The sequence below is a fragment of the Lineus longissimus genome, chromosome 19, assembly GCF_910592395.1.
Source record: "Lineus longissimus chromosome 19, tnLinLong1.2, whole genome shotgun sequence".
NCBI lineage: Eukaryota > Metazoa > Nemertea > Pilidiophora > Heteronemertea > Lineidae > Lineus > Lineus longissimus.
Genome location: NC_088326.1, coordinates 13,381,817 through 13,395,441, shown reverse-complemented (window position 1 = coordinate 13,395,441; position 13,625 = coordinate 13,381,817). Strand labels below are relative to the sequence as shown.

The following is a 13,625-nucleotide window of genomic DNA, read 5'->3' as shown; positions in this document are numbered from 1 at the left end:
TGATAAAGACAGTCCCAGTGAGAGGACTGGACGATCCCAATTTGAGGACGAAGGACCCATTACGAAAAAGATCTGATTTACCATGGTAAAATCGTAGTTTACCATGCTCACCATGGTGAATGCAGCGTTCACCATGGGGAATTCAGAGTTTACCATGCTCACCAACCCCATTAGCCGCAGTGAGGTCTGCAGTCTGGTCTCGTGACAACCTATATCTGCTAACAGATGTCAATCAGTTGTCTCTCCTGTCCATCTTACTTTCTATGTTTCCCAGTGGGCTGTATCTGACCCACCCGAATCAAAGCAAAGAACAAAGAACAACAACAGTAGATGAAAAATATATTTCACCAAAATTTATTGACAAACAAATGGCAGTTCCTAAATTATTGGCACAAACCTGGCAGTGGTAAGAGTGTGACAATAAGGACATAAAGAAAACAATGCTACAAATCTCACAAAAACATAAGTTTGTTGAATCAACTTTAGGATTTTAGCTGATATTTCAGAATTCTGCCTCACCTTCCAAGTAAAGACTTTCTATTTTGTATATAAAGCCCAGTCCATCCGTAGCTTTTGTGAGGCATGCAGGAATCATGCCTGCTCATAGTACAAAAGATAATACGATTTGAAATTATCCACGAGTTTTAGGAAATTAACAATGATCCCCTGGGTACTTCCTCTGGTGTGTCCACTTTCTAACCCCTGATTCACCCCAGCAAATGCATGGTTCAAACTTGGGACTCAAAATCATATTCAAAGTGGACGGACTGGTCCTTTAAAAGGCTCAAGTAATTTCTTGAATGATGGCGCTGATAACTGAAGTTCCTTTACTCCGATCAGTTCAGGGTGGATGCCCTTCTCAAACAGGAGTTTATACCTAAACCTAATTGTGCCTGTAGCAAACCTGAGCACCCGGGGATACGTCATGACATCTCGCGCAGGCAAATGTAACTCTGTCAAAAGAAAGTCCAGATGCTCCTTCACCTTTGCTGCACTCACCGACAAAAGCTTTGAGAAGTTGTTGGTCATCTTTGTAAGATCCACATCTGAACACTCCAATCTGAGACACAAATATTCTGACAAGTCTTTACATTCTCCTAATGCTTCACGCTCCTTTATGTGGAACTCAAGTCTTTTTTCAAAATACTTCTTCTCCACCATAAGGAGATGAAGAAAAGCTTCGCAATTTTCATGTGTTAAGCCGACATCTTTAAGCCTCGCGTTTCTCTGCTCTAAATGGTTTGAAGAATGATGCAAGAGCCAAGGAGCAGACAGCACAATATTTGGTGGCAGGTGAAGTTTATTCAACACACAGTCAAGTTTACTTTCTAGTTTTGACAACGTCATACTTTGAATAGTCTCAAGCAGCTTCTCTGCTTCTGACTGCATGCAACCTAATTTTGACATGACCATCCCACTTTTTGAACCGTAGGCTTTCAACAGATCCAACTCACTTAACGTCTTCTGCAATCTTTTCGAAAAGTATTTCTCCGCGTCTTTGATTGTGACAAGTTTAATCTCTCCTGCTAGGCCCTCCTCCAAAAGTTTGAACCGGTCTATTAGAGTTTTTACGCTGTAGGAAAAGACTTCTGGGTATGTTAAGATCTCTTCTTTCGAAATGGAATGATCAGCGAACAGCCCAAGGATTGATGTGATCTTTGAGTCGGCCATGGTGATAAGTCGAGGGTACTTGTTGATCAGCTGCTTTGCCTCCAGTTCTGTGCAGTTTAGCTTTTTGCAAAGGAATCTGAAGAAGATGAAGTTTATAAGATCCTAAAAATAACACCATTTTTTATTTTGCATTTTCACTTGTGAAGATTTGTTACATGCCACCATGGATTGGCATCAATTTGTGTTATTTGTGAAGAAAAGTGATGATAACTTGATGATTATTTGATGGGGCCCAGTCACAAGACACAACTAAATTAATGCCCAAACAAAACCGGTAAGAAAAACTCTCTGTGTTTCTAGTTTGTTACCATGCATCTCACCTGATTCTTTCTTGTGCAAAATCTGAAGAAAAATCAATGATTCTTCCTCCAGATTTCGTGACAGATCTCGCTGCTGTGGTCAGAGGTCGACAGTTATTGTAGAACAGCACCTCCTGCTTCTGTCTCGCTGTTGCTAGACGACGTTGGCCGATATAAAGATGATCAGAATACAGAGGCTTGATGCTGACATTGCAACCTGCTGTCCTGAGAAATAGACAGACAGTCCTCTTCATCGATGTGGAGGCCATCCCTGAAAAATTCCAATGAAATTCTTATTTACATTCTGGGGACTGTGGTACCCTTGCCACTGCCCACCTCTGTGCAGATGTGGGATCTGGCCCTGGTATAGACACGAAAGTCGATCAATTCAATCACTAATCATTGACACAGACTCTGAGTGAGTGAGTGCATCATGTGATGAGATATGAGTGAGTGTGAAGAAAATGTCAAAAAAAGTGCTTACAAAATCCTAACCTAACTACCTAAGTAAGCAAAAAATGAAGGAACGATTTATTTCACCACATGTAGGCCTAGAAAGTTTTGGATTTTGAAAAGTAGCTTACCTTTGATTACACTTTGGGTAAGGTAATCATTTTATTTGATGCCAAAAATGGCAATAAATGGGTTGAAAACTGTGAAAATGTTTTCTTCATATTTCATAAACTCTAAATACGGAAGTACCCCAAGTACGATGCTGCCATCTGCACGAAGCCAACTGAACTAAAGTTCACTGAATGCGTTCGACCAATATTTCGTCCCCAAAAGGGCATCCTGAGGAAATCAGGGGTTCATGTTCGCTTCTCGGGCCCTGCGGATAGGGTAAACCCTAGTTTGCGATGCTGTCTTTCAGTCCGACGCGCTATGCTCTGGGCTAAAGTGGCTCTGGCCATTAGATAGCCGACAACTTTGGAAAGTTTGATCAATCCTTTCTGAGACAATGAGCGAAACGACTTCGATTTGGAGCGAAGCGACTGGGGCGAAAAGGTCAGGGAGCGAAACAATCGTAATCTAATGCCCGGATGTTGACCTCTCGAGAGCGGCGGTGTCGACATGGCGCACGGTACAACTATTGTTCACTTCGGCAATAAATAACTCTATCACATTGACTTTAGATTGAAATAAAAATGCTTCTGCCTATTCTAGACATTCCTAAGAGTATCCTGCGTTAATTTAGTGATTGCGTACCGTCTAGATTTTTCCAAAACCTTTGCTGAAGTTTGCCGGTTATTTCTGAGTTGGCGGCCATTTTGCCACGTGTATTGTACAGTGTACATGGAAGCCACAATGCTGCAATCTGATTGGTTGAATATGTGGCATGGTGGTTTTGGGTGTAAAGTGATTGTGTCTTAAGTTATTAGGCTTGCAGGCCACAACATAGAATCTCGTGGAAAATGCAGAAGAAATGTCGAGGATTTTTGTACTTTTACTAGTAGGCGAGATGAAGTCATTCGCATGAATGAAGCCTGGCCATGCTCAGTCATGCTACTCGAGCATTTGTCTTGTCTTTGACTGTGAAAACCTCTTGTTCACACTGGGAGTTTTGTCACCCTTTTCAGTATTTTGTACAAGCTTTAGTACCAAACTTGTATCCTCTTTATAAAAATGTTTTCTTCATCATCCTAGGTGTATCAATCCTCGTATTCTTTGCATTGACCGTTGTTGGTCAGGCACTGACACCATCATCCTACTTTACGACTGTTGACCAGAAGAGACTGCGATCGATCTTTGAAGCAGCGCAGCCGTACACAGAACTAGCTAGTGCGCATTATTCCATTCTTGGGCTGACGTTGTTAGGAAGTCCCATTCCAAAACCAGAGGTGAGAATATATGAAGTCCTTAATGGCCTCTAACGAGTCGAACAAAATTCAAAGTTTGAACATAAAAGTAAACCTTGGGTTGACTCAACGCATGTGAGACAGACAGTCTGGCAATAGTTTGAGTTTCTCCAAGGATGTCTTATTGTGTTGTTTGCATTGGACATTTTGAAATGATGTTGATTGTTTTTCAGGATGCCTGTTCCTTCATTAAGTCCAAGATGGACACCAAGAGTGTGGAGATGATGTTCCATGCATCATCTGCAAGCAAAATGCTGCCTAACTGCAAGGTATGTATCCAGTATAATACAATGATGTGAGTAGGGTGCATCTTACCACAATGTCTTTGAGCTAGAAAAATACATGTAGGATCAGAAAGATGGGATTTGATACTGAATCACAGTCGAATTAGCCCTGATGATTTAAAATCTGAATCTTTGGATCTGTGATGATTCATTTGTTACACACTATGAAGGGCTTAAAATATCTGTCTCTGCGATTTCATTAACAAGAAAACTAATCCCGTCCAAACTGAACTCTGTAACATTGTATGATGTGGCTGTCTTTTTAAAATACTTTTTCCAGACTAATTGTCATCTTGTCTATTGTAGATAGCTGGTGACGGAGCCAAGCAGATGTTGACGGACGCCATCAAAGAAGATGCAGCTGTTGTCACTATTTACTTTGCCTTTTTTGCCCTGAAAAATCTTGGTCTTGCTGCCGATTCGCAGGCTGTCCACAAAGCCCTACAGGGGGCGTTGAAGAAAGACGATGGGCCACTTAGGTAAGGAGTAGTTGGAACAGAGTACAGCATGCAGGAACTTCACACCATCGGAGCCCTGATGATTCAAAATGATAGAGCAGACCCTGAGATTTATCTCTGATGAGTCAATTTCGCTATGAAGGGCTAATTCTGTCAAAAACCTAGTCTTGGTGACAACATAACATGTCTGTAATTGTGGAGGTGTCTATCAGGTCTGAATTGGAACGAGGCCAAGTCAACTTGCTCTGACTTGTTTGACAAGCTCCGAGTCTGATTTGTGAAATGATGTCATCGCTACGTCTCTATTTCAGTTATGGTTATGCATTCCACATAGCATCGGAGTTATCAGGTGTCGACACAAAGAAATATTTTGACGCCATTGAGGATATAGTCGCCCAATCGGACGAAGTAGACGAGAAGTTTTTACAGTTTGAAGGAGGCCTGTTCACAACGTCGGTCACAGTAAATGGTGCTTACAAACTGGCAGAAAAATCTAAAAAGGCTCCTGTTATAGCAGCGGTGAGTTCATGTTAGGTGTTATGATGGTGTGGGGGGGGAGGGAGCCCTGATGATTTAATAATCTTATGATTGAGCTGATCTTTGGACTGGTGATGATTCATCTGTTACACACGATGAAGGGCACAGTTTCCTCTAGGTAGTGGAAGGAGCTTCTTGTTTGGTCTTCAGGGCAGAAAGGTTTCGACAGGCTAACCAGGTCTCGACGCGAAACCGAAAATGTTATACTGCTGATGATGATGACCTTGTATTGTCTACTTTCTCATTCCTAATCGCTAAATTATTTGCACTTTTCACTTTCAGGATAAAGTGATCAAGTTCACCAACTATTTCTTGAGTCGGAAACATGTTCATCAGTTGCGTGCTGCCTCCAACCTGTTAGCTGTTACCAAGACACTCTCGGACAACAAGGTAAGCAAACACCGCTCACCACGACTGACACCTGAGAATAAATAATGAGATTATACACTCTGCTGCCATATTACACCTTTGTGTTCAAGATTGTGTGTCGAGGTGAACTGCACCTCTATGGACTAAACCCAAGTTGGCTTGTACAACACCGAGGCTCCCGTCCTCGGAGCGACTTGGACAGCGATGTTCTGATCCTGGTCGGATCTGGCCACTTGGTTATCATCGCTAGACAGAGTAAACGTCCCTATTGTTCAGCCCTAATGATTAAAAATCTTAAGTATTGAGCAGATCTTAAGATCTGTGAAGATTTATCTGTTACACACTATGAAGGGCTAGCCAGAAAACGGGCTACTACCATCTTATTCAGGTGCAAGAGTCAAATTATTGGCAGGTGATGAGCATAGCTGAAAGTTAGCACCCAAAGTCTTGTCATCATTCCAATATTTATTATTTCCTGATCGATCTCTTTCAGTTCCACATTCCAGTAGCAGTGACCCTGGCCAGCCAAGTGTCCATCTCAACCAAGGCCCCCAAAGTTCAGGTATGTTAAAAAGCTTGCTAGAATATCGCTTGGTTCAGAAACGTTATTATTCTAAGTAGCGTAACATTGCCATTGATGTCAATAGTTATGAACGCTGAACATAATTGCAAGCTCAACAGCCATGCCATGTGACGATGTATCAGAGACCTTCTCTGCTAAAACCCTGTGACTCCTTGGTGTGTGATGGTGCTAAGCTTGCGGTCAAGCCCCTATGATTTAAAAGATAGAGCAGACCCTGAAGACACTACGTCTTTCAGTGATGAATCAATTTCGCTATGAGGGGCTTTCAGGTTTCAAAACAAAGAAATGTACAAGTTGATGTTCCAGGTTTGAACTGGAAGGTCAGTACGTGACCTTTGTTATTTCCACTGTCCTGCTTCATCAAGATTCTGACTTGGTTTCTCTTCAGGTGCGAGTGACCAATCTCCTCGGTAGTAGCCTTGGCAAGTTGACGGTGACGGCTGATTCAGCCCGCCACAGTGGCACTGATGCTGTTGTCCTCAACAAGAAGCAGTTCACAGCTTCGTCCTCAGATAAGTAAGTCAGGCACTTGGTTTTGTGTTGGTACTTCAACAGTCTGTCTGATTTTTAGAAATCTAGACGGAATGATGTTTGGCCCTGATGATTCAAAAGATAGAGCAGACCCTGAGGTATAATTTGCTGAGTCAATTTCGCTATGAGGGGCCTTACTATGTGAGCATCCTCTGCATTGGTGATGCTGGAGTGCTGATAAGAAGTTGTGGTGATCACTTCAACTTGCAATCGACATCACATGAATGAACATCGGCTTTCTTTGCAGCACCCTGTATGAGTTGAACTTCATGGACACTAAGGCGAGTAGAGGCTTCTACAAGATGACCATCAGTGCGACACCGGCCAAGGCGGACAGTCGACTGATTGGCACAGCAGGCGCGGAGGTGCTCGTGAAGGTAACCACCCAGGTGATGATCGAGAATGTCGAGATTGGCGTGGCCGACAAGGATCAGAGCTCTGCTGCAAAGACAACCAAGTAAGTTATTCTCCAAAGGAGATGTTTGGGTGCTGACCAGTCATGTGTTTCACCTCGAACAAACAGTCACAGTGGTTCATGGCATTGTCCAAAGTTGGCTAGGCCTGCTGTCGTGTTCTGAGTGTGTGCATTTGTTTTGTTTGGGCCCTGGTTTGTCTTGGTCAAGTTTGTCCATTGAGGGCCGTTCTCGAAGGTGAACTTACCTGAAACTGATACGCCACGGTGCAGTTGATTTGCAGAAATGTGTGGCACTTTCGTTCTCTTGGGTTGATTGAGCCTGAATATGGTCTCCATCTTGTTCTGGTAGAATTGCAAGCTAACCAGCAAACTCTTACAACTCTCTGTATCAGTTTTCCTAGACTGCTTGCTAGATGAACATGATGTGTTTGAGCTGGTTAGTTCGTTGTGAGCCGATCAGTTAGAATCATCAGACATCCCTGCTTGTTGATTTCACCAGAGACTACAAAATGTGCTGGTAAGCCACCCCTAAACTATCACATCTCCTTGTATTAGTTCTCCGCGAGTGCTGGCGAGAATAACCTGGTCTCAGGAGCCTCTTTGCTGGTCATAACAGCCAGGCAAGTGAGCACTCCTGAACAACTGTTGTTACCAAGTTACCTCCTTCCAGACTGCAGCACCCAAACAAGGCAGCAAACATCCTGGAGGCTGACCACCATCAGAAGGTCATCGCCAAGTTCCAGCTGAAGGATAAAACCAGTGGCGCCCTCATGACGGCTCACCAGACATTCGTCCGCCTGACCAATCAGAAGACAAAGCAAGAAGTCATCTTCACGGCGTCGGCGGACTCGGTCAAGAACTACAAGTTTAACTTGGTGAGGTTATATTCTGCGGAGTGAGTCTCTGTTCTGGATTCCCCCACTTTCCAGATGAGCACCTCTAGTGGTGGGTAACTGAACTCAGCCATGTTATGGGGTCAGCTTCTGTCATGATATCAACGGCTGGCATGTGGTCTGCCTCTGTTGATTACGAGGACACCTCATGGCACTGATGTCAAACATCAGTCTGGCCCCATAACTCGGCCTGTTGGTTCCCTCCACAGAGGTGCTGTTCTGACAAGAGGTGAACTCAGACAAACTGATTCATAAGGTACTCTGCTTTTGCATTTATAAGGTCTGTAGCCCTGATGATTAAAACCTGGTGATAGAGTAGATCACGAGATCTACGATGTTTTGACTGTTACACACTCGATGAAGGGCTATGCTTGCTTGGTTGCATTTAAAGTGATCTTTCCGGCCTTCAGCTGTCTACACCAGTTTGTGATGACAGGAAGTTACAAACAAACACCGTGGAATCTCTCTGTCCAGGATGATGTGTTCACATCTGATTCGACTCACAAGCACTAGGCCATCTCTGCCAGTTGGGTATCATTCACTCCTGGGTGGAGAGAAGCATGTAGGCAAGTGCCTTGCTTAAGGATGACACTGTGGTGATCCCTTTGAGTGGCTGTCCCACGACCTCCTGATTATGAGCCCATGTTCAACCACTATGCCACTGATCTCAAGTGGTGACATGGAAGTGAGATTAAAACGGACAATGTTTTGTCCTGGTAGCCTAAAGGATTGGAATACACTGCCTCGGTCAAGAGGTCTTGTCCTCGGAGGTATTCCATTCAAAGCTGGCTTCCCCAAGTTTGCTCAGTGTTGTCGAGAGATCATAAAGTCTTGTCTATTCATCCTAGGTTGTAAGCAAGAGGTGATTCCCATCTGACTGGATTTCAACGTTTGTTTCAGGACATCGGGGCGAGTGGTAACACGTTTGGGTGGTTGTCTGGTCGATACACCGTGGAGTTGATAGTAGGCGATGCAGTCATTGAAAACCCATTCTCGTGGCACGTGGCTGATATTTCCCTGACATTCCCAGAGGGGGCAGCACCAGTCAAACCAAATGACAAGATGTACGCAATGAGACCTGAGATTGAGGTAAGAGATTTTCCACCAGGATATATCAGTGAAGGACTTCGTGTCCAGGCACGTGGCAGAATTCTATCATGCCGAGTGTTGTACATTAAGACGGCCATTTTAGACATCAGTCCATGAGCTTGACCCTGCTGACGTCACCAACTGAGTGTGTTATGTTTGACATCAGAGATGATATCTTGCTGCGATGACTGTTGATTCAAGTTGCTTCTCTACAGTAAGATACTGGAGATGTTCTGCCATACAGATTATCTCAATCCTCCGTATACTTTCAGCATATGTTCCGTCCACCTGAGAAGACTCCTCCCACGGTCGTCTCCAACGCTTTCACAGTCCTTGTACTCTTGCCAATCCTTATTCTCTTATTCTTGGTGAGTAATAAAAAAAGCTAGGGGGAGGGGGGCGGGGGTAGGAAGTATGATCAATCTCGATACAACTGATACCATCAGAAAGGGCTTGTTGGATGCTGTTGAATGAATGGTCATGTCATGAGGGTATTCAGTATGTGTCAAATTGACATCAGACCTCTGACAAAGTTGATGTCACATCTCCACATCGCACCAATACAAACCTTGCGACAGTCAGTGCCACGTATGGACGGTGTTGGTTTTACTTTACCCTTTTGGTTGTGACAATATTGCAAGCTAACCAGCAAACTTTTACACTTTTGTCTAAGTTTTCCTAGACTGCTTGCTAGAGAAACACGGTGTGTTTGAGCCGGCTTGTCGTCAGTTGACTCTTTGGTTAGAATCACCGTACACTCATTCTATTTGTTTGCCAGGTTGTGCGTTCAGCGGTGATTACATCGAGGTCATGTTTTCACTCTTCATGGGTGACATGAAGATCGAACGAGTCTTCATAATGTCACTGTTCGCCCTCACTTTGTGTTTTCAAGCCTGAGTCAGTTCACTTGTGACAAGTGACTCCGTGAATCCTCAATAACTCTATGGGTAATGAGTACTCACCTTTCTTCTTCTTTTCAGTGGATGAAGATCGGCGTGAACATCTCCAACTTCCCCCTCTCAGTCAGTGCTGTTGGATTCCATGTGTGTCTTGGAGGTAAGAGTTCTACCCAGCATTCATAATATCTCTTGTTTGACACAGTGGACATGCCTGCACACCCTGCTGGTGCTACACAGCCCAGGAGATCAGTCAACAAAACATTCCAAGTCTTGTATCCCCACCTTGGTGCTGTTGATTGTCACGTTGCAAGCTAACCAGCAAACTCTTACAACTCTCTGTACTAGTTTTCCTAGACTGCTTGCTAGATAAACCTGGTCACAGTTTGAGCCAAGTGGTCCTCTCTATTAGGCATCTTGGTTTAGGTCGCACCAGACATCACATCATGTAAACAATATGATGATCTTGAAATACTTTGCAAGCTAACCAGCAAACTTTTACAACTCTCTGTACTAGTTTTCCTAGACTGCTTGCTAGATAAACCTGGTCACAGTTTGAGCCAAGTGGTCCTCTCTATTAGGCATCTTGGTTTAGGTCGCACCAGACATCACATCATGTAAACAATATGATGATCTTGAAATACTTTGCAAGCTAACCAGCAAACTTTTACAACTCTCTGTACTAGTTTTCCTAGACTGCTTGCTAGATAAACCTGGTCACAGTTTGAGCCAAGTGGTCCTCTCTATTAGGCATCTTGGTTTAGGTCCCACCACACAGATTTCATGTCGACCAATTTTATGATTTCAATATGCTTAAAAACATTTTCTGAGTTGACCATTAGATGGCAACCATTTTGCAAGCTACCAGCAATCTGTTACAATTCCTTGTATCAGTTTTCCTAGAACGTTTGCTACACAAACTAGGCCAATTTGAGCCCTTTCTTTCACTGTGAGATTCAGGGTAGGTTTGTTCCTGACACATGTAGATGTTTCCTTGTCTGTTTTAGATGTATTTTGCAAGCTACCAGCAATCTGTTACAATTCCTTGTATCAGTTTTCCTAGAACGTTTGCTATACAAACTAGGCCAATTTGAGCCCTTTCTTTCACTGTGAGATTCAGGGTAGGTTTGTTCCTGACAGGAATCAACATTAATGTTTTCTTCATTTTCTTATTTACCTAAAATCGTACTGGAACCAAGCATACATGGACTTTTGGTGAAGGGAACCTCTCACTTTCTGGGTGATTGAAGTCTGTATCATTTTAACCTGTTTTCCTTTTGCAGGTATCTTCACCCTGTATTATGGCTACTGGACATGTCTTGACATGTTTACAACGCTCCGCTACTTGGGCATCATCGGAATTCCAACGTTCATCTTTGGGAACCGCCTCCTGCATAACATTGCATCAGCTCGGAAGTCACAGTGAGTAGATGTTGTCATTGACGATGAGTAGGGCAATCCTCCTGTTTCCTGGGTGGCTTTGTTCACTCCAGATCAGTTTTGGACGAGCAGGCCCAGGCCTGGTATTGAGGGATCCGTGACAATCATGAGTTTGATCCAGATTCTGAGATGACAAGCCTCATAAACACGAGATCTAAGTACTTGTCTGAACAAAGAAACTTAAACAATGACGTTATTTATGTTATAGAAAGATGATATATTTATTGAATATTCCATTTTCAGAAAATAAATGACCATCTATGCAACATACACATTACCATGGTTACGACCCTATGAAGATACAGAAACGTCATTACCCAAGATGTCCGTCTGCTATCCTTACAAACCCTCAGAGGTTGCTATGACACTGAATTCATTCCTTAACTTACTGGGCCATTTGCAGAAATTCTTGGAGTGAAAAACGATTTGCTAGCTGTCACATGTTTTGCTAGCTGTCACATGTTTTGCTAGTTGTCGTGTGTTTTGCTAGTTGTCACGTGTTGTCTACTTAGTTTGTTGTTTCGTCCATGACGAGCTAGGAGGAATGTGGGAGTGTGTTACTGCGGGGTTCATCTTCCATTTTCCTCCTTGGAGCTTGTCATATTTCATGCTATATTTGACCTGGCTCATTATTTGTTTATACATATTGATTAATTTATAATTGCGTATGCTCAGCACTATTCCCTAAGGCCGAGTAACCATATACTGCTTTGCTGTCAACTTTTGGCATATTGGCCTAGTGACAAAAATCCACAGAAGCCTTGCAGACAGTTCAGCCTACTAGTACTGTCTGGCTCATCACAAGCTCATTTTCAAACATAAAACAAGTTAAAACAGTTTATGGTTACCCAGCCTTGTAAAGAAATAAGACAGTATTGCAAAAGGCAACCACTATAATGCTCGACTGAGACAACTACCATATTGTTTGACAAAGAAGATTACATCAAACCACCACCATATAGCGAATTTGTCTTAAATATAATTGTCACTGGCACCTAGATATGTCCTGTCGTCAAGTGGTTAAACTATTGGCTGCTGTCTATGTCAATTTAGCATGTAATGTAGCTATTCATTATAACTGAAGAAGACAGATTCATTTTAAAGTGTATATCGTGTTGAAGCTCTGCTTTTGGTTTCTGAAGATTACAAATCAGTTGTAAATGAAAACTTCCTGAAATGTTTAGTTTCCAAATTATGTGAAGGCAAGAATGAACAAAGATGACTCATTCTTGTTGACAGAGATTTATGTATCGAGAGCTTGATGTGCTAATGTTTCACACAGGCGAGTACTTAGCTCACATTAGCTTTTATTTGTTTGAATTGCTGTGTTTGGTCGTCAAGGAAACGGAGTCTTCCGTGGAGTTGTCAGTATTTTGTGCAAGATATGATTTGCATTGGTGAGATGATGATTGGTGTCTTGGGCTGGGAATGAATAAACCGCTACCTAGCGACCATTTGGTGAGCCCAAGACCAGAGAAACTGTGAAATCTTTCCTATCCCTGGTATACTGTCAGCCTTGAATGTTAGTGAGTTGACTCCTTTTCTACAATAGTCAACTGTAGGAGGAAACCAGTTAACTTGGTTATCAACTGTGGCAAAGTGAGCAACAATTGTAGGATGTAACTATATCGATGTCATCTCCAGTTTTGTTTGGACATCTTTTTTACACTCCTCTTCAGAAAAATGATACTAATATAATAAAATATAAAAAGGTAATTACAGCATTTGTTTCATTTATAGTGTTTTGGTTCCCTGTGGATTCAATATTCAAGAAGAAAAGGACAAGGAACATTAGTTTCAAATGGATCGTCAAATTTATTTACATCCAAATATCAACATAGAATCCATAACTACATTTACTGATGACAAGCAGACGAAAGAGCAGGTCATCAGAATACAACAATCAAATTGGCAACTGAGGGGTGAGGTTACCATTGATAGTAGAGAGGTCAAGGTCGACTCAGAGTAAGAGAATGAGGTGATTCCTTGTCTGTGGGTGATGTCATCTGATTCAGTGGGGTTTTCCGCTCCAATTCAATGGATTTCTGACGTCTATTTACTGACTTTTCGTACAGGGCGAGGTTGAAGACGATTTCTCAACCGTAAATGCGCGGCTTGGCTTCCGGGACCGACGTGACAGCATTTTCTCGTTCTCTGTGCCGATCTTAACCTCTCTATTTAGGCCGCCATGTATACCTATACCACTGAACTCTACACCCTTCAGAATAAAGCAAACAAAGTGAACTGTATTGACCTTTAGCATTAGTCATTGACCATAGCCTCATCAACTTGTTCATTTGAGAC

General features: G+C 42.8%; 2 protein-coding genes across 2 annotated transcripts; one reads left to right on the top strand and one right to left on the bottom strand.

Moving 5' to 3' along the window:
- Nucleotides 1–338: 338 nt before the first annotated feature.
- On the bottom strand, nt 339–2,634 carry LOC135503082 (uncharacterized). The gene is made up of 3 exons (XM_064796405.1): nt 2,555–2,634; nt 1,992–2,241; nt 339–1,747 (listed from the first exon to the last, which is right to left on the bottom strand). Exons 2-3 carry the CDS (start codon nt 2,237–2,239, stop codon nt 754–756), a joined length of 1,242 nt encoding a protein of 413 aa, XP_064652475.1. The 5' UTR covers nt 2,240–2,241; nt 2,555–2,634; the 3' UTR covers nt 339–753.
- Nucleotides 2,635–2,916: 282 nt separating this feature from the next.
- Nucleotides 2,917–13,037, top strand: LOC135503479 (dolichyl-diphosphooligosaccharide--protein glycosyltransferase subunit 2-like). Its single transcript, XM_064797080.1, has 15 exons — nt 2,917–3,051; nt 3,615–3,808; nt 4,000–4,095; nt 4,417–4,589; nt 4,880–5,087; nt 5,388–5,495; nt 5,968–6,036; nt 6,446–6,573; nt 6,836–7,045; nt 7,674–7,878; nt 8,797–8,985; nt 9,258–9,353; nt 9,966–10,041; nt 11,165–11,303; nt 11,565–13,037. The coding sequence occupies exons 1-15, from the start codon at nt 3,042–3,044 to the stop codon at nt 11,569–11,571; spliced, it is 1,908 nt and encodes a 635-aa protein (XP_064653150.1). The 5' UTR covers nt 2,917–3,041; the 3' UTR covers nt 11,572–13,037.
- The last annotated feature ends 588 nt before the right edge of the window (nt 13,038–13,625 follow it).